The sequence below is a fragment of the Lampetra planeri genome, chromosome 5, assembly GCF_965212315.1.
Source record: "Lampetra planeri chromosome 5, kcLamPlan1.2.h2, whole genome shotgun sequence".
Taxonomy (NCBI): domain Eukaryota; kingdom Metazoa; phylum Chordata; class Hyperoartia; order Petromyzontiformes; family Petromyzontidae; genus Lampetra; species Lampetra planeri.
Window position 1 is genome coordinate 23,112,080 of NC_136111.1, and position 20,128 is coordinate 23,132,207.

At 48.8% G+C, this 20,128-nt stretch overlaps 1 protein-coding gene across 2 annotated transcripts; it reads left to right on the plus strand.

Annotated features, from left to right (window-relative positions):
• The first annotated feature begins 4,071 nt into the window (after positions 1-4,071).
• On the plus strand, positions 4,072-16,110 carry LOC144719171 (uncharacterized). Of its 2 annotated transcripts, XM_078595049.1 has the most exons (3): positions 4,072-4,299; positions 9,000-9,066; positions 13,261-16,110. In XM_078595049.1, exon 3 carries the CDS (start codon positions 13,294-13,296, stop codon positions 14,341-14,343), a length of 1,050 nt encoding a protein of 349 aa, XP_078451175.1. In that variant the 5' UTR covers positions 4,072-4,299; positions 9,000-9,066; positions 13,261-13,293; the 3' UTR covers positions 14,344-16,110. The 2 variants fall into 2 exon arrangements, with proteins under 2 accessions (XP_078451175.1, XP_078451174.1); XM_078595048.1 differs by lacking the exon at positions 9,000-9,066.
• The last annotated feature ends 4,018 nt before the right edge of the window (positions 16,111-20,128 follow it).

Below are 20,128 nucleotides of genomic sequence, written 5' to 3' on the forward strand. Positions count from 1 at the left end.
GACCAGCATGGGGAAGTATGGTCAAACAGCCTCCATGAGCAACATGGTGGTAAGTAGGGCCCTCATCCGGCAGCGGATTTGACAAAATATGCATGTACACCCACGTCAAACAAACAAAGACACTGATATCCCGTGAAGAAGAGGAAGGCTGGAACGTGTTAATGCTGATTTAGGCAGCCCGGCTCAGGGATAAATACTTAATGTGCACGGGAGTGTGGTGTATGGGGGTTGGGAATGGTGGCAGCCGGGATGGGATGGGGGGGCGGTGGACAGGAAGGGAGGGGTGGGGAGGGATGGGGCTGTTGGGCAGCTCTTATTGCAGACGAATAACTGGAAAACCAGCATTTTTCAAGGCTAGACATTAGACTGTTAAAAGTCAAAGTGTGATTTCCTGCTCAAATGAACATCTCCCGTTGACAGCTCCGATCCAGTGGTAGACATTCCTCATTCTTATGGCAGGATCGAGTTGTTGATTCCCCCACAAAGTGTTACTCAATTTATAGATTCTGGAGGGATGATGGGCTGAGTGAACCTACCCCAACCAGAATTGTAACTGGAAACCTTCCGCATACGAGCCGCTCGCTGTACCACTAAGGTCTCTCGCCGGGTTGAGAGTTGGTTATACCAAAAGTGATTTGAAGCTTTCATGACTGCAGGAATCCATACTCTTTGGTTCTTTCAGTAAAGTCACGTAGGTAGAAAAATCTAATGAAATTTTTGTTTATATATCACGACGTTTCGATCGCAACACAAGCGGTCGTCCTCAGGCTGAAAAAAACAATCCAGCAGTGGAGCTGCTGGATAATTGACAGCCTTCTCGCTGGTCCAGCAGTGGAGCTGCTGAACCAGCGAGAGAGCTGAGGACGACCGCTTGTGTTGCGATCGAAACGTCGTGATATATTATTTTTTGATTTATTTTATTTTTCTACCTACGTGACTTTACCGATAGAACCAAAGAGTATCCCAAAAGTCTTCTTCACAATTATATAAAACAACAGGAATAGAGTATAATTGTTTTCATGAAAGGGGTAGTATAAAAAGAGAGTTTAAATCTTCAGTTAACGCATCGGTTAGAATGTGAATTATTGCACGTTTAAAGCTACAAATGCTCTAGAAAGCGTTTTCTGAATACTTGGGCAATTCATCATTGGTCTTGGCAGAGGGAAATATGAGTCACTGGCTCTCTCGGCACCCAAACTTACATCATCAGTAGTCGTCCTTTTCTCTCCAGCTCAGCCACATTCTCGTGCACTCTGCGTGGCCATCAACATTCGTGGGCTCAGTGGTTTGTGTCCAACGCTTCGAACCCGGAGACCCGTGCTCGACCTCCGGCTGTGGCTCACATCAGCGGCGAGTGTTATCTCGCCCGGTCCTGGCCCCCCTCCCCTTCACCAATTTGCACTGAGCAGCATGGTGAAGTATGGCTAAACAACCTGCATGAGAAATATGATGTAAGGAGGGCCCTCATCCAGCAGTGGATTGACGAAGGACTGTAAATTGTATTTTTGTTATGTTTACTGCCGAAAATGACGATGTTATGCGTTCATTAAACATCAATAATAATTAAACGAAAAATGACAATCATTTGGATATATCGCCGATAGCTTGAGGAATAGTTTCAGTAAAGTTTATATACATTTTCTACACTGGGTTTTTTTCTGGTGCCTTGAGTGTAGAAATACTGTTCATTTCATTATACTGTACAGTCCATTGAATATTACGTTTATTTATTTAACCCAAGAGAAATGTCTTCAGGGAATATACTTTTTTACGAGCGAGACCCGGACACATGAGCGATTCTTGTTCTTGTGTGGACCATTCAATTCTAGTATGACGATGTCAACCTGTGCTGCCCGAGCAATGACGTCCATGAGCTGTGTTGGCCCACAGACATCACGACCACTGCGGTTGCGTCGCGTCCACGCCGTGGGAGACCCCACTCGTGACGAACGTCCACTTCGACCGGTTCTCCTCACTCTCTCCCTCGCCAGCCCTCGTACGTCTCCCTCTCGTTGTGCGATAGCCCCTGGTGTGGCACCCAAGGGCATCGCTGGGTGGTTCTCATTGGTGGATACTGAGCAGATTACCAGACAGGATACGGGAAGTTCACAGCCGCACCACTTTGTCACGGATAAGATGCATTTTACTGCTCCATAATTATCTTACATATACACAACTGCTGGCGACTCAGTACTGAGCTTACTGTTGGTGTGCGAATGTGTTTATAGGTTCCGTCATCAACATTATCAGCTTAATCAGCACATATGTCGCCTGGTTGAAGGGATAGCAATGTGGACTCAGAAATACCAGGATTTTGTTGTTGTTGAGGTGTCTGCACCCTCATGACACACACAGTTGTCGCTGCTCGTATGACGCAGATGTGGCACACCACTGTAACCGGTGATAATAACGGAGCCTGGAACACTCCATATGGGTGAATCAGCCCCGAGGCTGGAGTGTCCGGAAACTGCAACAATTCATCCCAGTCTGTTCCTCTCCCCCGGGGTTGTTTCTCCCCCACTCCGAATTGAGCCTCGTCTTGCCAAAAGCAGAGCAGTGCAAGACGGATGATGACTCCATTTCACGGTCAGCGATGAGTAATGCTGATGCCGTGTGAGCCACTTGCGGGCTTGGCTCGCGTAAGTTGTTCCGCGTGCATTGTTGTGCAATTTAGAGACGCTAATTAAAGCTCTCAGAATACACACACGCCGCGAGTGCCTCCACCGCAATACACAAACCCGCGCGATCTCTATTGTGCTGCTGGGTCTCAATCCGCACTGGAAGATCACAGACCGACTCCTCATCACAATACACGACTCGTGAAGACAAACGCGCCGTGGACTGTGAGGCCTCCCACAGTCCTGGCTCTCACGCATGTCCACACCCCCTTTGTCAATCCACTGCCGGATGAAGGCTTCCCCACGTCGTACGAGTTATAGTTCACCATGCTGGTGTGTGTGTGTGGGTTGGTGAACGCGAGGAGCGTAGACGTGAGACATCGAAATACAACGGGCGATTTGGCTGCACTGCCTTCCACACAACCCTGTATTAATACTCGATCGCGTTATATGTTGTTTTTAATCAAACTTTTATTTAAGGGTTGACAGTCGTTAAAAATGGCAATGAACCAGACATTCACTGGTATATTGCTAGCAAACACGAATTACAAAACCTCCACCGTAAGTGAAATATAACATCAACGATTAAATGTTGGCAGTCATAATTGCAATGAATTGGAAAATACGCAATACATATTGCTATATTGACCCATTTATGTTGTAAGTCTTAAGTGTTAACAGGCTACGTGGCTTGGCAGCAGAGCGGCTAACATTTGGAAAGTTTGGAGTTTAACTACTGGTTGAAGGTTGACTTATCTCCATAATCCCTCTGGGGTCGATAAACTACTGTTTTGTTGGGAAAGTCAATAGTGGATGTCCTCTGCATATACTTGCACCCGACATAAGAATGTGGACTTTCCAGCAGTAGTTCGGGCTATACGCAGATGAGCACCGCCTAAATGATAATATGAGTAGGAAATAACTTTGAGCTTTGTTAGTAATGTACAGTGTCCTTATTTTATGTGAACTGAATTTTAGTCGATGGGCCAGAGGATATTCGGTAGATATTTAGGATTGTGCGGGCAGACATTTAGGATTACCAGTTTCTGTATATTACAACTCAAGGTCGATAATGTGATAGCATACTAATTAACTCATATTATTTCGATTCAAACACGTTGGTGCAACTCGCGTTTTGCCATCTCAGGTGGGGTATCAACAAGTCAAACATTTGGTCCTGCTCCCACGCTCCATTTGGTATCTCGTGACGCATTTAAATGGAATGGCCCCGCCACCCAGCGCCGCCAGGATTGGGCGGCGCAAAAACTCCAAGCCACGCCCACACCCCGGCTCGGCCCCGCCCCCCTTTGCGGCGGCTCGCGACGCCATTGGCCGAGGGGCGCGCGCGCGGACGTGGGCCTCGATCGACGATTGGTCGGCGAGGCCCGAGGGGCGTGGCGTTGGCCCCGCGTATCGGGGGAGGCGCGGTCCGCGTGCGGCACTCGCCGGGCCGACGCCACCGTGCGAGCATCTCGGGACTACCACCTCCACGCCGACCTGCCCGCCTCGCACCCTCTAATCCGCGACTCTTTAACTTCCCTGCGGCTCCTCGACTCGGCAATACCGCTGCCCCGACGACGACGACGGTGGGGAAGGTTGTTTTGTGGCGCCTCTTTTGGAAGGGAGGACGGGGGGAGAGCAGCCTATGCAACGCGCCGTCCGCTAGCGCGTTAAAACCAAGGTGAGGTTTGGTTTGTGTGTGAAGAGTTTATTTTAGTTCGTTCGCCGTGTTCGTTACACGCGCACGGCTGGTGCGGGCTGCCCCCCCGTGCTGCCCCCCCCGTGCTGCCCCCCCCCCCCCCCGTGCTGCCCTTGAGCTGCCCCGTGTTAACGCGCGAGTCGCTGCTGCTGTCCACGCACGGCCCGCGCTTACTGCGTGCGACGCGACTTCGGCGATGTTATAACACCGTGTGGCTCTTTCACAACGAAAGCAATCGACGTTTCGGGCAAATGGCCCGATGGTCGCCGTGGTCAGCGTTGTTGTCGAACACCAAAGTGTCGAGTTGTTGTTAGAGAGAGAGGTGTTGGTTGCGGGATTCCAAAGTTTCTGGGGAGCGGTGGCGCAGTGGTTGGCGCACTGCGCGAGGAACCTTTCGTCCCTCGAGCTCGATTCTCGGACACGGCTAACATCCGTGTAAAGTGATATCTGAACAAGCTTCGTCTCCCTTCGCCACCAACCAGCGGTTCGGTATTCAACACTGACCAGAGGTTGAAGTATGGTCAAACACCACCCCCCCCCCCCCACATGAAACGGAGTGGGGAGTCCCTCATCCAGCAGTGGCCTGACCAAGGGCCGCGCTGGTTGATTGTGCCCAGACCACACGGCAGACGCCGGCGAGTTGTTGCTGCTGATCGCGGGCTCGATTAGGGTGGCTCGAGAGTGAACAACAACAACCACGACAACATCACCCACAACCCCAACACGGCAAGGCAACAGCGATGGGGGGCCCCGTGATGTTCGTGCATGGCGATGTCTGTGGCCACAGTGCTACTCGTCACGCATTCCTCAACAAGAAGTTGTTCTTTTGAAGACAGTCGACCTCTGGAAGGGCGATTTCCAAGGAAAGGTTCAAACACTGCACTCTGATGGCAGGGTGTGATGGGCGGGGGGGGGATGTCGCTTGACCATACTTCACCGCTCTGGTTAGTGCGGGTTGAGGGAAGGGGTGCTGCTGGTGTGTGTGGAGGGGCAGGGCTGGCTCGGGTTTCACTCGCCACTGCTGTTAGCCGTGGCCGGGACCAGGTTCGTAGCGCAGTGCGCTCACCACCACTGCGAGTGGGTTAACTTGGAAATAACCGAATTGGAGAAGTGAGGAATGTCCCGCGAAGAGCTGTTTTCTATTTGTGTAAGTGCTGCCGTGTATTGTGAGCTCACGAGGAGAAGATGACAATGATATCGTGCAGTTCGGTGCAGTTGAGAGTTTCGGGTGTGTGGATTGTAAAGTGGACGAGACGTTGGATAGTAAACACTGCTGCTGCACTGTACCAGGGTGAGGCTAACCTCTGTGCCAGGTGTGCACGTGGACTGTGCCCTCCCTGCATGGCTCATAGACCATAGCCATAGCAGGCCGACACTGCTGATGAGACACTTGAGTGTGGAAACCAGTACAGAACTTTGCTTGTTGAAGCAAATGTTGAAGAATGTATGTACTCCCATTCGGCCGTGGGATGTGTAAATTTAACATATCTATTTGTTTTTTTATGTGGACGGAGATTTATGAAGTGAGACGAATTGTCTGCTTATCGTATTATTTGCATGGTATTCTCTGCAAGGACCCGGATGGTGATGTTGTCTTATCTGGTGGCACACACATCTGTTGGGAGGTGGTGATCTTCGAGAGCCAGATTGCAAGTTGTGGGTTTTCAACCTTATACAAAATATAACAATGTAATGCCACATCCTGTTGTCACTCGGCTGCTGTACGAAGGCCTGCTCGCACTGATGCCAGTTGTTTAATCATCGTTCGCCACACTGGTCAGTTGCCACTATCAAAGTCGGCCATATGGATCAAATATCTGTGTGCCCTGGAGGCCAGAAGCCGCCATGTGGAGGGCGGGAGCTTGCTTGCCATGTGTTGTTGTTCTGCCATGCTACGCGATCGCTGGGGGCATTATCAGAGTGCGCTGGAGAACGTTTAGGGTGCTTTGTGTTCGCGATGCGGAATGTGCTGTTCGTCAGATGTAGAAATCCATGCTGAGCAAAGTGGGGACATCCATGTAAGTTACTCTAGAGATTTCGATCGGGGATTTATTTGCCTGCAAAGGAGATCACGTGGTTAAGTAAAGAGAATGTGTGGGACGTGACTCTAAGAGCCGAGTCTTCCAGGGGTGAACCTAAACTATTTGTTTTCACCACTAAAAACAAAACGAACAACTGTGATCTCACAATTGCAGACGCACTGTCGTCTCCAATTAAATCCGCAGCCCCCTATCTAACACGTGAAGCGGATTGTAATACGTTCGGATGCGTGAGCACGCTAACAAGCTTGGTAATTACAGTGGTGCTCTTTTGATTCTTGCTGAACATCGAAAAAAAACCCATCCCCAACATTCTAATTAATGGTGTGCGATGATCCGTGCCGCTGGTTAATTAGGAAGGCGTCACGTGACCCAGCAGTGTGCTAGTTAATTAGCCAAGGCGTTTGTTCCGCAGTCCTATAGCCAGACTCCTCCAGCCACGATGAGGATGAGGGTTGAGCAACAGGAAACGCGGCGGCACAGAGAGACCAGGGGCGTGCCCAGAGACGCATCGAGCTGGTCGAATAACTCTGAGCGGACAGCGCCCTCTGTGGAGCGCGGCTTGTGGCTTCGTTGATAAGTCCCATTGTTGAGACCAGCAGAAGGCATAATGATGTCACTGCCAAACAGACGTTCCATGCCCATTAATCGGTGCCCTTTGCGGCCGTCGTCGTGACCACAGACAGACGGGCGTTCCTGTGTATTGGGTAATTGATCATTTGAATCGATCACGGTGGTGGTGCTTTGTATATTCCATGTCATGCAGAAGCACCACTAAACCGGCACAGTCCTTATGGAACAGTGTGGCGCATTGTGTTATCCATCGGGCTGTTGTTGACTCCATGAGCTGATTATTTAACAATGGTTGCACCTTTGAGTCATCACATGGCCTTCTTATTACACGACGTTGTCTTGTCTGCTTGCTGCTTGCACACTCGCTACAGTAGTTTCTCGTTTCACTTCATCGCACACCTCACGGCCACCACCAAATCACCCTCAAGGCGCCAAATCTTATCCGATCATGTAAGCTAAGCAAGTTTAAGCCTGGTTTGTACTTTGGATGGGTGACCATCAGGGGCTTTCCAGGTGTGATAGGCTTGGGGCTATGAGATGGCCATGTAATGGTGCAGTGTCTCATATATTAGTCTTCTCTGGTACTCAGTTTTCCAGGTTTCCTCTTGCCAAGCCAAACACTCAATCATGAAATTGGCCTAAATCCGATTGTAGGTAGGAGCTTCGTGAAACATTTCCTGAGGCTCGGTGAGGCTTTCGCCTGGTTGATAATTAATGGGTATTACAACATTACTAATACACATCTGTCCTTTGCAAGAGATTTGTTATATATTCATATCCTTGGGTCTTTCGGCAAAGTCGCGTAGATCGGTTCAAAGAAAATAACAAAAAACTACGACGTTTCGATCGCAACACAAGCGTTCTTCCTGATGGCGAACGCTTGTGTTGCGATCGAAACGTCGTAGTGTTTCGTTATTTTTTTAAATTATTTTCTTTGAACCTCTCTACATGACTTTCCCGAAAGACCCAAGAATATGAATTCCTGCAGTCACGAAAGCTTTAAGTCAAGATTGGTTATAAGTGGAAAAAGAATCGCTACACTTTACCATTAGTCGAAGAGTCTTTGGCTGCTGCTATAAATGTCCACGTGATGAGCCACTTTGTTGAGCTATCATTTGTGGCCAGGTCGATTCTGACAAAGAGCTATACAGCTCAGGAGGTCTTACATGGTCAAATAAGAAAATATTAAAAAATAATGAATAAAATGAGTTAGTGCCAACATTGCCAATGCTGTATTAAGCACATTTTTTTAATTATGCCACTCGATTTTATTCCAATGCAATTGTGTTTTTGTTTCCTGCTCATGCTCCTGAAAGATATTCCACGTCCAATAATTGGATTCTCGTCGGGTTAAACACAGGATTGATGCGTTGTGTAGAGCTCATCGTGTAAGGAGACACGTACACGCAATGGTGCGTGTGGATTTCATTGCATTGTATCCCGTGTAACACTGATGGCCACACTTTGTTGGTCACCTTACCATTGTTGAGGTCAAGAACAATGCTCTATTTCTCGGGGGAGGCCATGTCCTCTATCTGTGATGGATGCGTTCTACTTTGTGCTACTCGCCCAACTATTTCCAATGCAGTGAATACACAAGAGGACACGAGCGCACATTGTAGTCTATGTGCAGGATTTAGCAATGCGGTATTCCCCTTCCTTTTCCGCTGTTGGACAGGTTTGTGCCATTTTTAAGCGTCTACAAATTTGTCACTTTACAGGCTGAAAACACTTGACATCCACTGTCAATGGAAATTACTCGAACCGATATTGCATCCATTTACAAAAGGGATGCATCGAACATGCGGTTTAATATTGATTCTGAAGGTTCATATTATGAAGGATCATTGGCCAAAATGTCACTTCATATGATAGTCATTTCACATTTTGGACAGTGCCCCTTCGTTTGGGGAGATTCAACGACAAATCCATTGAAGATGTCGTTCATCATTAGGATGCTTTCGGTCATCATGGTTTTCGACTTTTTACCTCTTAGCAACTAACAGTAACGCTCAGATTGCTCATTGTTGTGGCCATTACTCACTTACCATTGCTTATTTTTGCTCACAGTTTATGCTACAGCTGTTGAATCCAGAGTTGCTGACTGCCAGATTCTGCCCGTAACTTTGAAAGCAAAGTGAGTGGAATGTGTTCTTTTTCATGCTTTTGCCAAACAGCTGAACATTCTTTCTACAAACATGCCGGGTGGTTGGATGCTTCTAAATGGCATTGCAAATATTGAGTTGTTTTAACGTTGTTTCTCCCGTGCACGTGAACCGTAAGGTATTCTGCCGCCGGTGGGTGTTGTGGGGTAATGAAGATGGAACGCGCTGGACTTTGCAGTCCAGAGGTCACCGGCTCGATCTCCCCCTCTGCCCACCCAGCAGCAACATAAATGGGCACACCCAAGCGAGTTTATCGCTTGCGGTGCGGTGGAGTGTGGCGACGCTCACCTCCTCCAACACATCTGATCGGTGTGGAATAGTCGACTTAATAGACTTCCTCTAGTGGAGGTCCTTCTGCCAGCAATGTCGTGAACAAGCACGCAGGAAATTGCAGGGCTTCACCTTTATCCTTTGCCTTTGCTAACGCTCTCAGACGACGCGCCCCAATTCGCTGCGGCATGTTGACACTTTTCCTCCCACATTGCCTTCGTCCCCAGTTGGCCAGCGGAGGCGTAATCAGCTGTGAACATGCACACTCCAAAGTACAAAGAAGGCAGCTAAATGCCATTTGTATAAATACTGTACCACATTGCTGAACGAGCTACGAGAAAAAGTGTTTGAATTAGTTGTTGCTCTTAAGCCTATTCAAATTTGTCCCCAATGTGGGGAGGGGGCTGGTCAACACAAGAAGACCTTCGGGTACAAATGACAGCAGGAGCCAATGCTGGCTATACCGTGCTGATGAGTCCAAATAAGGGTAAAACGGGTACGCAGTTGCCTTGCAGTCCTTTTTGCTGCCAACAAAAAAACTTTCCAGAATCTGGTATGGTTTGAGCTGGTGGCCATTGGGGTAATGCTGCACGTTCACAAAGTACAATCCAAACACGAGCTGCTCATTGTTCCAATGCAAGTCACTCCACCTCTTTACTGTACACGACCTAAAGCCGTACCATTCGCATTAATCGGATATTCTGGTGTGTCCACACATTAGCTGCGTTTGATCCTGTGTTGGATGCTCGTAATGCTCGCGCCGATAAGACTAGCCCTGTGTGTTCCGTCGGTCATTTGTCCATCCGTAGCTGTAGGAAGGGAACTCCATGTTGATGCAGTAGTACAGCGAGGCAGCAAAAAAGACTTGACTACACAGTGCCCACAAAAGTATCGTCTTCGTAGTTTTCCAACGGCGGGTTGAACTGTAGTTAAAATGTCGGCAGCTTATTTCCTTAAGGCGCGTGATGAGCGCTGGAGACGAGCGTGGTGGAGATGTGGGCGGACGGCCGGGACTGGAGCGTGGCGACGCGGGGACTCGCTCGGAGGCGTGGGGTCAGGAGGAACGAGGCTCTGCTGGGACAGCGAACATCGTTCACACTGCCAACGCGCGTGCCCGTGTTGTTGGCCCACTTCGAACTGCTGTCTCATTTAGACTTTTGTTTTAAGCGTGGATGACATCTTTATGTAAAAGGTGCAGTGCTACAGTTTTGATCGCACCACTTCTGGCGAAAGGGCCTCCGCTGGAGCGAACTATAGATGGTATTTGGCCTATTCTTCCGCTATTTAACACCTTATCCCACCACACGCGACCTGCCGATGGACTCTGAACCCATTTACACTGCTGAGTGGATACATGTGGTGGTGAGGTAACCTCTGGATTGCAGGTGCAGGGCACTAACCATTACACCATGGTACCTGTGTACCTTTATGGACCCTGCTTTATATGGGTTACCGTACTACGTTTACTTCACCACTCCACACACTGCTCTTCTCAAGTCTGAAAGTCCTCAAAAGGCTTCCGAGAGTTTACGCTTTAGAAGATTAAGAGCTCAGAATAGCTCGTGACGTGCGGTGACAAACACGCCGGTGGCAAGTGCACGCACGCAGAGGTCACGTTGGGGTGCTGTGGTAGTGCAGGCGCTATTCGCTTCATTGGAAGGAAATCTTGTAAAGAAAATGTGTTTTTTTTCAAATGCAATTTATTGAAAAGTTTCCCTTAATCCATTCACCCAACTAAGCAGCTTCAATTGCATATATGGATTGCAGTAGTTATTGCTGTGGTCCATGCAGAGCATTGTCTTCCCAATTGTTATTCCCATTTTGCCATAATCTTCGTTCTGAGAAATGAATTGTCCACTAAATTCTCGTAAAGCAATGCATTCCACTCGTGAGAGAATGATCCGTGGAAGCAGATATCACAGAACTGTTTGTACTTTCTAGCATACTTTGCTACATGGCAGTCAACGTGATATTTATTTTCATTCTCCGAGCTAAGTTTGAGTTTAGTACAAAACTAAGTGTAACACATTCTTTGGTGGCCAGGCTTAGGGCATCAACTCGCTACACTTGAGCACCGGGATTCAAACACAGGAAGTAAGCGAGCGGTATCTGCTGAGTTGCTGCGATTCCCGGAACCACCTGGCCTCTATTTTTGTTTGACAGCTATTGGCCAAGGGATTGCAATTGCTATTTTGGAGTTTACAGACATAATCGTACGGAGCTTTGAAAGAGGCCCAATTATCCTTAATTGGCACGTCTACTTCCACTGCACGGAGGTAATCGTGTGCAGGCTTTTGTTCCCTGTGATGAGCGGCATGGCAAAACGAGTGTTGGCGTTTCGGCCACCCGAGGTCGTGCGGGGCCCAGCTGCTTATGGCTCATGAAGCCGCTGCTAATGCCAGGCAGCCGGTGCAGCACTAGCATTTCCGATGAGCACGGTTGGCTACGTACGGCGTGAAAGTAGTTCAACATGCATATGTACGTTTTGCATTTTACTGGAAAAGATACTGTGTTTCCTACATATGTGTTTACAGTACAGAAAATTACAAAGCTCTTTTTTTTACGCTTCGTATGGTTTTCCTTTTGTCGTAAATTTTAACTGTGTTTAGGAAGGCGCATTTTCTTAAAATATTCTCAAGCATCTCGTCAAATTGTATTTACAATCCTTTTTGCACAATTAGATTAGATTTATCCAATAAAAATGGATATAGGCCATTACATTAATTCAGTAAGGCAGGACCCAGTTAAACCATAAGCTTGTTTTGCACATTGACTGAGCCAATGGTAATTGCTGCACCATGTGAACAATTTCGAAAGTCCATGTGCCTTTGCATAATTCTGATTTATCATTGAAACTGGATTGTTTTTTGGATCAGATCCTACACATTTTTCTGCATAAACACTAAACACCCACTGTTACAGTCACCTGGCACTTATTTTCAAGTGAAAGCCCCTTGTGGGTGGTTGCAAAGTATGCCAACATTTTAACCGCCTCCAGTGCGGTGGTATTTAAAACCCAAATTGTTTGTTTCAAGAATAATTTACGAGGAAGGTCCCACTTTTAAAAATGTGAGTTCCCGACTGGTGATGTTGCAGGATGAAACTGCCAAGAGCGTTACACCGTGAACTGACTGTAAAAACAAACAAGGCTGAAATCCCAGACTGGTAAATGTACCCCCTTGTGTCGCTGCCGCTTATAAAGGGGACCTATTCACCGATTAACATCGTCAGTGATTGTGGCGTAACACGATGCTGCGTGTGTTTCTTTTACGATTAAAATAACTTCCCTCAAGGTATGCAAAGTGCATACTGTGAAGCGTACCATTCCAGTGTTTCATGCATTATTTAATTTTTAGTAGGTGAGACTGTTTAAGAGGAAGTTACCGACATCAAAAAATTGAAACTTGGCATCGTAGCTGACACGATTTGGCGACGGCAGATTGCACGCGTTTGCACTTAACTGTGTTCATAATAATTTTGGGAAAATTTGGGCTAATTTAGTGACTTGACACTAATTATTTTTAGCCATTGGGAATGTAATTTGTGCTGATTGTATCCAATATTTAACAAAAGTTGCAATCTGTCTGCTGCGCCAGCAATTATGTCGCTGTGTGTGGCTGCCACGGTAATCATTGATTCTTTCCCAGCTAAAATGCGTTTATTTTACGTACGTTAAATAACCTGACGTGATTGTCTGTGTAGATTACAGCTATGGCATTAAAACACACACAACCAGAATTGCATTCGAGGTGCAGTCGTGAATTAGTTCCAATAAAAGACCTTTTTTTCATCAAGGAGAATTGTAATAATTTTCGCCGACGAACATTGAATAAAACAAACGAAAACCAATTCTATGCCTTGTATTGACACCGGTCTTTGTCCAATTACGCTTGCAGGTGCTTCCTTCGCTGGGGGGACGGACTGCAGCCATGCCCATGTTCAGGCAATCCAAGCGCAACTCGCGCATCGACCGCGACATGATCAGCGGCCCTCTGGGCGACTTCCGGCACACGATGCACATTGGCCGCGGCGGGGACGTGTTTGGCGATACGTCCTTCCTGAGCAAGCCCGGGGCGCCCCCGGACCGCGCGGCCGACGCTACGCCGCTCCCCTCGCCCGCCGCCAGCCTCGCCGCCCCCTCCGACGCCTGGCCGGCGCCCGCCGCCGCCGGCGCCAAGGCCAAGTTCTCGTCGCCGGACTCCGGCCTCTTCGACGAGTCGGCGCCACGGGCGGACGCCGAGTGGTCCTTTGCCTCCCGCGGGAGCCGCGCCGGAGCCCCGTTACCCGCGGCGGGCGGGCACGCCGCCAACGGCAAGCCCGCGGACGACGGGCGCGTCGCCAACGGCCACCCCAAGCCGGAGCGGAGCAGCGGCTCGGACATCGAGTCTTACGACAACTACGGCGGAGACGCCGCGCCGTTCTCGTCGCCGAGCGGCGCCGACCCCAGCATGGCGTTCGACCTGGACCTGGGGCCGTCCATGCTGGACGACATCCTCAGCATCATGGACGTGAAGGGAAGCTACGGCTCCGCCTCTGCCTCGTCGCCGGAGAGGCGTGACCCGGCGCCGAGAAAAACGTGGGAATTCCACCGTGACCTCGACGAGGACGAGGAGGCCGGCGAGGGGGCCGGCGGCCGTGGCCGCGCAAGCCGGGCCGGGACGACGGGCGACGGCCACGGCGCGCCGGCGCCGCGCAACTGGAACCACGACAGCGGTGTGGTGTACGAGGCTGCGAGCCCGCGGAGGGACGACGTGTTCGGGGGTGCGGGGGCCAAGGCGATGCCGGCACCGTACGCCTCCCCGAGCCACACGGTGCGCTCGGCCGGCAGCCACGCGTCGTCGGGCAGCTCGGCGGAGAGCGGCGTCGCGTGCGAGGACGAGCGCAGGAAGTTCTCGTCGGGGTCGTTCGACAAGCTCTCGGACGACGAGCCCGGGGAGTCCTACACGTTCGACGACGACGACGACGAGATCAGAGTTTGACGGAGGAAGATGGCGAAACTAAGAAAGAACAAACTTCACTGCGCGTCTTAAACGGGCGCTGCTGCTCTCGAAGCGCAGGGCCCCACGGTGGACTTGCAACCGAACGTTTTTTTAGTTGATGGCAATAACAGAACTCGGGAAGGAATGAACTCTCTCTGCTCTGTAATAATTAGACGAACCCCTTTTTAAACGGCGGTGTTTAGCCCCCTCGGGTTTCTGCACGAGACTGCGGGTGCTCGCGAACTCGCTCGTCACATTCTCTTCATTCTGCACATCTCCCGTCGGGTGAAACTGGAGCCGTCTCAGCAGCAGCAGCACCACCACCACACCAGATGATTTTACTGGGAGATGTCATTCACCACAAAGAGCACAAACTTAATATTTATATGATAGTTGAAAAGTTGCCAACACGTGAAATTCTCTTTCTGTTATTCATCGTCTGTTTCTGTTGAGAGATTTGCTGTTGTTCAGAGGGTGGCTGGTGTGTGTCTATCTCTCTCTGCGTCACTCTCATGGGTGATCGAGTCCACGGTGTCGCGTCACGTTGGGCGTGTGAATATTGCCACTGCCTTCTCAAGGCCACTAAAACGTCGTTTGTATTTTTCTTTTCACGAATGCTGCTGTGCTGAAATGGACACCCTACTTAATGACCACCACATGGTATGCACATTATTTTCACGTTTGTGAGAATTACAACACTAGCCAAAGGGATATACATGGCAGTTGTGTGTAGAATGTGCTTTAAACTTTCATCTCTAAACACACGCAGGTCTTTTAGTTAGTTTAAATTATTCTGCTGCTTTAAAGCTTTGTAATATTTTCAAGCTGTGTTTTTATAATTTAGACCTGTTGTAGTTAACGATCGTTTTGCATCACACATCGGTTCTGCCCACACTCAGCCATAGCACACTCGCTTAACCCTCACCGCTGTACATCGAAGCGAGCACACGAAGTGTGCGTGCGTGTGATTGGCGGATGCTTGCCAAGGTTTGGAATGAACGAGGATCGCCAGCAGCCCCTGCACTCTTCACCGGAAGACCATGCGCAACACGAACGCTGACATTTTTTTAAAGCAGAAAATAACTTGGAGGTTGAACATAATGCTTCATTGGTTTGGCTCTGGTTTGACGATTAGAAGTCTGTAAGCTACGTGGATGGTTTTAACACGGTGCTGTCATGGGGGCGCGACTTGCCGCGGTGGTGCCGAGCGGTCCTCCTCTGGATCTGGGGATGAAAATCATCGGCAGGCAATCCAAGTGGGCTCCTGGAACGCGATCTGCCGCGTTGTTTTCTACCTGCATCCTGAATTGAAGAGGATGCTGCCACTGGTTCTCAAGATGGTTGTCCCATTCATCTGACCGTATCTGCGTCTGGCGGAGGTCCGGAGGTTTGGAGAGGTGGGCTACTGCCGTGAACGACGATGTCTCTCGCTTTGACATGACCTGCAGACCTGATGGAGAAGAGCTTGCTGTTTAAACCTCGTGGTGGCATGGACCGCGGTCACGTCAAACGCAGACCCAGATTTATTCACGTGCAACAGGATTAAAAGCTACACAAGATGCAAGCGTGCAGTTTCCATTGGTATCGTTACGAACTTGGCTACATGCTTAACGGGAATAACGTCTACTGTGAACGTTTATGACGAGGTGGAAATATATTTTGCTCAAAAAGAACAAATGTGTATACACAATAACTATGTAATCCGTTAAATACTAATTGCTTTCCTGTTGGTACTTCCTTTAGAATAAAATAACATTTTTGAAAGTTGCTTGTTCTCGGCTCATATCATTTATTACAGAACCACCCTAGCTTTGTATTTCATTTCCGTCCGTTCGGCTCAAGTGTAGCCGATGGTGCGTCAGACGGACCGCGATTGTCCCTGCTGTGAACGCTTGGACTCTGTGGGTTGCCCCTGTGGGTTTTAGAGCTGTTGATGACGGCGCTAATGTACATTTGACTCTTGAACCCACATCTACATTTGTTTTTATCGCCTAGGATTTGGTTTGGATATTTCCCACATAAAGACAGGCTGCGATTGCTTGTGAATGTTCAAGATATTACTATTGAAGTGGCTCGTTTTTCATTCATTTTTAATGGTTGTATTTCCAGTTTTAGTTTTGATCACATTGGTTGACAGCAGCAGGATCGTCTTGAATGTAAAAGCCACCGTGGGGTCAATATTGTAAAGGCTATTTCTGGACACTCGCCAAAATCTACAGATTTGTGCTCACTCATAAATCCTTACAAATGCCATCCTTTAAAGCTGCGCTCTTCACTTCAAAAGCCACATTCCAACCTAAAGGCCATGTTACAGTCATAAGGCCATGTGCCAAATTTAAATCTCTGGCAATTTCAGGTTCATGTGCCAACCAAGGTTAAGTGCCAACTTAAAAGCCCTGTTCAGCTGTATTTAAGTCCGTGCCAGCTGCTCGCGAGCCGCCAATGGCGACTTGGAAAATGTAATTACCGTTTGTGGCACGTTTGCCACGGGGGAAAACCCTTGTAGCGTCCACGGCGCTTCATTTCAAGCAATTAGAGGTGCACCCGTGCATCAATGTAATTGATATGAACTCTCAAACGCACTGCATACAATTGGGCTTGTCTGTGTAAGAATCAATTCTTATTGATAAGAATGCGTTGCATATGGAAGCGCAGCATGCAGAGCCGTGTGCTTCGCTTCATACTGAAAGAATAATAAGTAATAGTTAAAAATACTTTTTAAACACACGCTTTAATGAAATGTACCGTACTCGTAATGGCAGAACCCCACGACTCCAGGAAGTGGCGGCAAAGCTTGCCATAACGTTAAGGGGCCGTGGTGATTTATAGCCAACGTCAGTTGAGCGTGGACAATTAGACCCAAGCCGAAACATAACATAAAACAATGTTTAAAAATACATATTATTTGTATGATAGAATATAGTATTGTCATCAGTATGACATAAGTATACCAAGTTTGCAGTCGATACCACATTGGGAAGTGGGTTAAAATTGAGTTACAAGATTTGAGGATACGACGACAACAACAGACAGTGAGTTCATAGAAAGCGTGTAAAAATACAAACAAGATGAGCTCGTGGATTAGAGAACGCATTCACATTAAAGACGTCATTGTGACTTGTGACTGTAAACTGGCTTGAGCAGGACACGTGGTCGCTAGGGGGGCCGATGGTCGGCGGTAGACTGCCGATGGAGCGGCAAGCCCAGGGAGGGAATGCTCCTGTAGGGGCGTCCTGTAGGGGCGTCCCACACGGAGATGGGCGCGTGTGCAGCGGACGGGAAGGATCGTTCCATCATCCTTTGTCGATCTGCTGCTGGATGAGGGCCTCCGCAAGCCATGTCGGTCATGGGGGTTGTCTGACCATATTTCACCACATTGATCGGTGCAAGTTGTTGAGCGGGGATGTGCCCATGATCAGTTCAGGTATCGCTCGCCACTGATTCCAGCCGAGGCCGGGAATCTAACTCTACTTGCCATAGTATCAGTGTCTCATCTCGATGAAGCAAAATAATCGAAACAATGCTCTCGGTACTAATTACGAATCCGGAACCGCTGGAGAGAAGCGACGAGCTAGTCCATGACAGCCACAAGTAGGCGTGTCAAGTTGAACGTGTGTCTCTTTGAAATCCAGACAACAGCTTCTCTACACAGGTGCAAAATCCCGACCTGACATCATAGTCTATGCGTGCGCTTTACCTGCGTAAACAATGAGTCATTGTGGAGAATGTGTACCCACTTCTGTGAAAGATTAAAACGCTGCAATTTAGCGAGGCGGTTTGGCACGACCGGGGCAATGTTTGTTTAGTGTTATTGACCACCGGTTGCTAAGAGGTGATCAGGATTTTGCAAAGGTTTGCTGGAAAGCTTTACAAACCTACACACGGTTGTGTTACCGATGGCAAAGAGGCTATTCGGGTGCTCAGCACAGCCGTATATACACACACACACGTAGCGACGATGGCATAGCCGCAGTGCGGCACGGTGCCGCGACGCCTTTCTTCTCTCGCGTGGCCCTGAATGGGAGTCGCAGCTGCAGGTCGATGTCTGGGGTTGTGGTCTCACGCTGCTGCGTGAACCCCACTCGTGCCCTCGGAGATCGCTGGCATTGGACAGGCTCAGACAGAGACCCACAGGCTCGCATCGACTCGCAGTGGTCATATGTTCACTCAGACCCATGAATAGACACGCTCAGAGACCCATAGACTCAGAGACTTGCACAGAGACCCATAGGCTCATGCAGACTAGTGCAGATCCATCGACTCAGATATGCATAGACTGCCAGTGGGCGAGTTCACACAGGGACCCATGTACTCGCTCGGATATCCACAGACTCACGATTTGTTCCACTGTTGCGTTGCGCCGCGGTCACATTGGGGCGATTATATAATTTTCAAATTGTGAAATACCTCCAGAGACCTGGTCGGATGTGGTGCGACGGCGAACTTCCACCACGCAGTGAAGTCATGCTATGAGTGATGAGAGCACGGAAATATGTGGAGGTGGAATCGGTAATTTACCGCCCGACCACAAAACGTATGCGGATTTGCACATCGTCGAATGCGCCCCAGTGATTGCAGCATCGCATCGCATCAGCGAGAGCCGTGCCCTTTGTTACTGCCGTGTTACCCATCCACAGGAAGTGCCACCTAAACACGAGTCGGTGGGGGGGGGGTGTGAGTCAGGATCCACGGCACGCTGAGCTCCAGTTCACAAACATTTACTCGCTTCTTGCAATCCATTGCGTGCCACGGAGTGTCCTTGGTGAAGGTGACACGACCCGTGTCATGATACGGATCCGAGCTCGGTTCACAGAGCAGTTGGTGGTGAACTTCACGAAAGATTGTAGTTTTTGTTGTTATGCCGATCGGTGTTGGACTACCTGCCGTGAGGTGCCTCGGGAGGGTGGTCGTTTACGACAACACAACAACAACTGAAAAAGTGTGCATAGAAGCGGAGATTGTAAGAGGACATACACAGGTTAGAGACATCATCCACACGACAGTACGATGGACGATGGCGAGGCACGTGGAAGCCACGAAGGAGATCCACCGTGAACTCACAAGTGAACTCAACGTGAGTATCACGTTGTTGTGTTGATACTTGGGGACTTGCCGTTTAGGAAACCGGCCATGCTGGGTCAAGGGTTGCGCAACATTTTTTGAGACAAACCAGGACAACAAAGAACGACATAATTTACACTTCACGCAACCACGTCGCTGTACCTTGACAGCTTCCGAACCGCTCACCAATCACTTCCGAAGACAAACACGCGTCGGACAACATTACACAATACATGTGTACACACCATTGCGTTTACTTGTTTTAAAATGAATGTCACTTTCCTCTATCTTACTTTACTTGACATGAATTTAAAAAATAGAGACGTGACTTTGGCTGTCACTACATGTACATGTTCACTGTACAGTGTGTAGACATGGCGTACTGCATCGATTGTCCTTGTGAATTACGTTCGTGAGGTCTTTCAGTCGAGGAATAAAGTGGCCCATCACCACCCTCAGGTCATTAAAATCAGTTCCAATTTACGGAAAGCCGTCAGTGGAGGCCTCTGCTGTCGGAATGTGGAGTTGGAATCACTGGTTGAGGACCATCACTGAATTAAGATGAACACCACATAACTCGAAATGAGCAGGGACCTATAATGTTCTCAGAATTCATTTAAGTTCATAGTATAAAATATGCTTGCATCTCTTGACTTAAAGCTTTCGTGACTGCAGGAATTCATATTCTTTGAGACTTTCGGTCAAGTCACGTAGATAGTTTTGT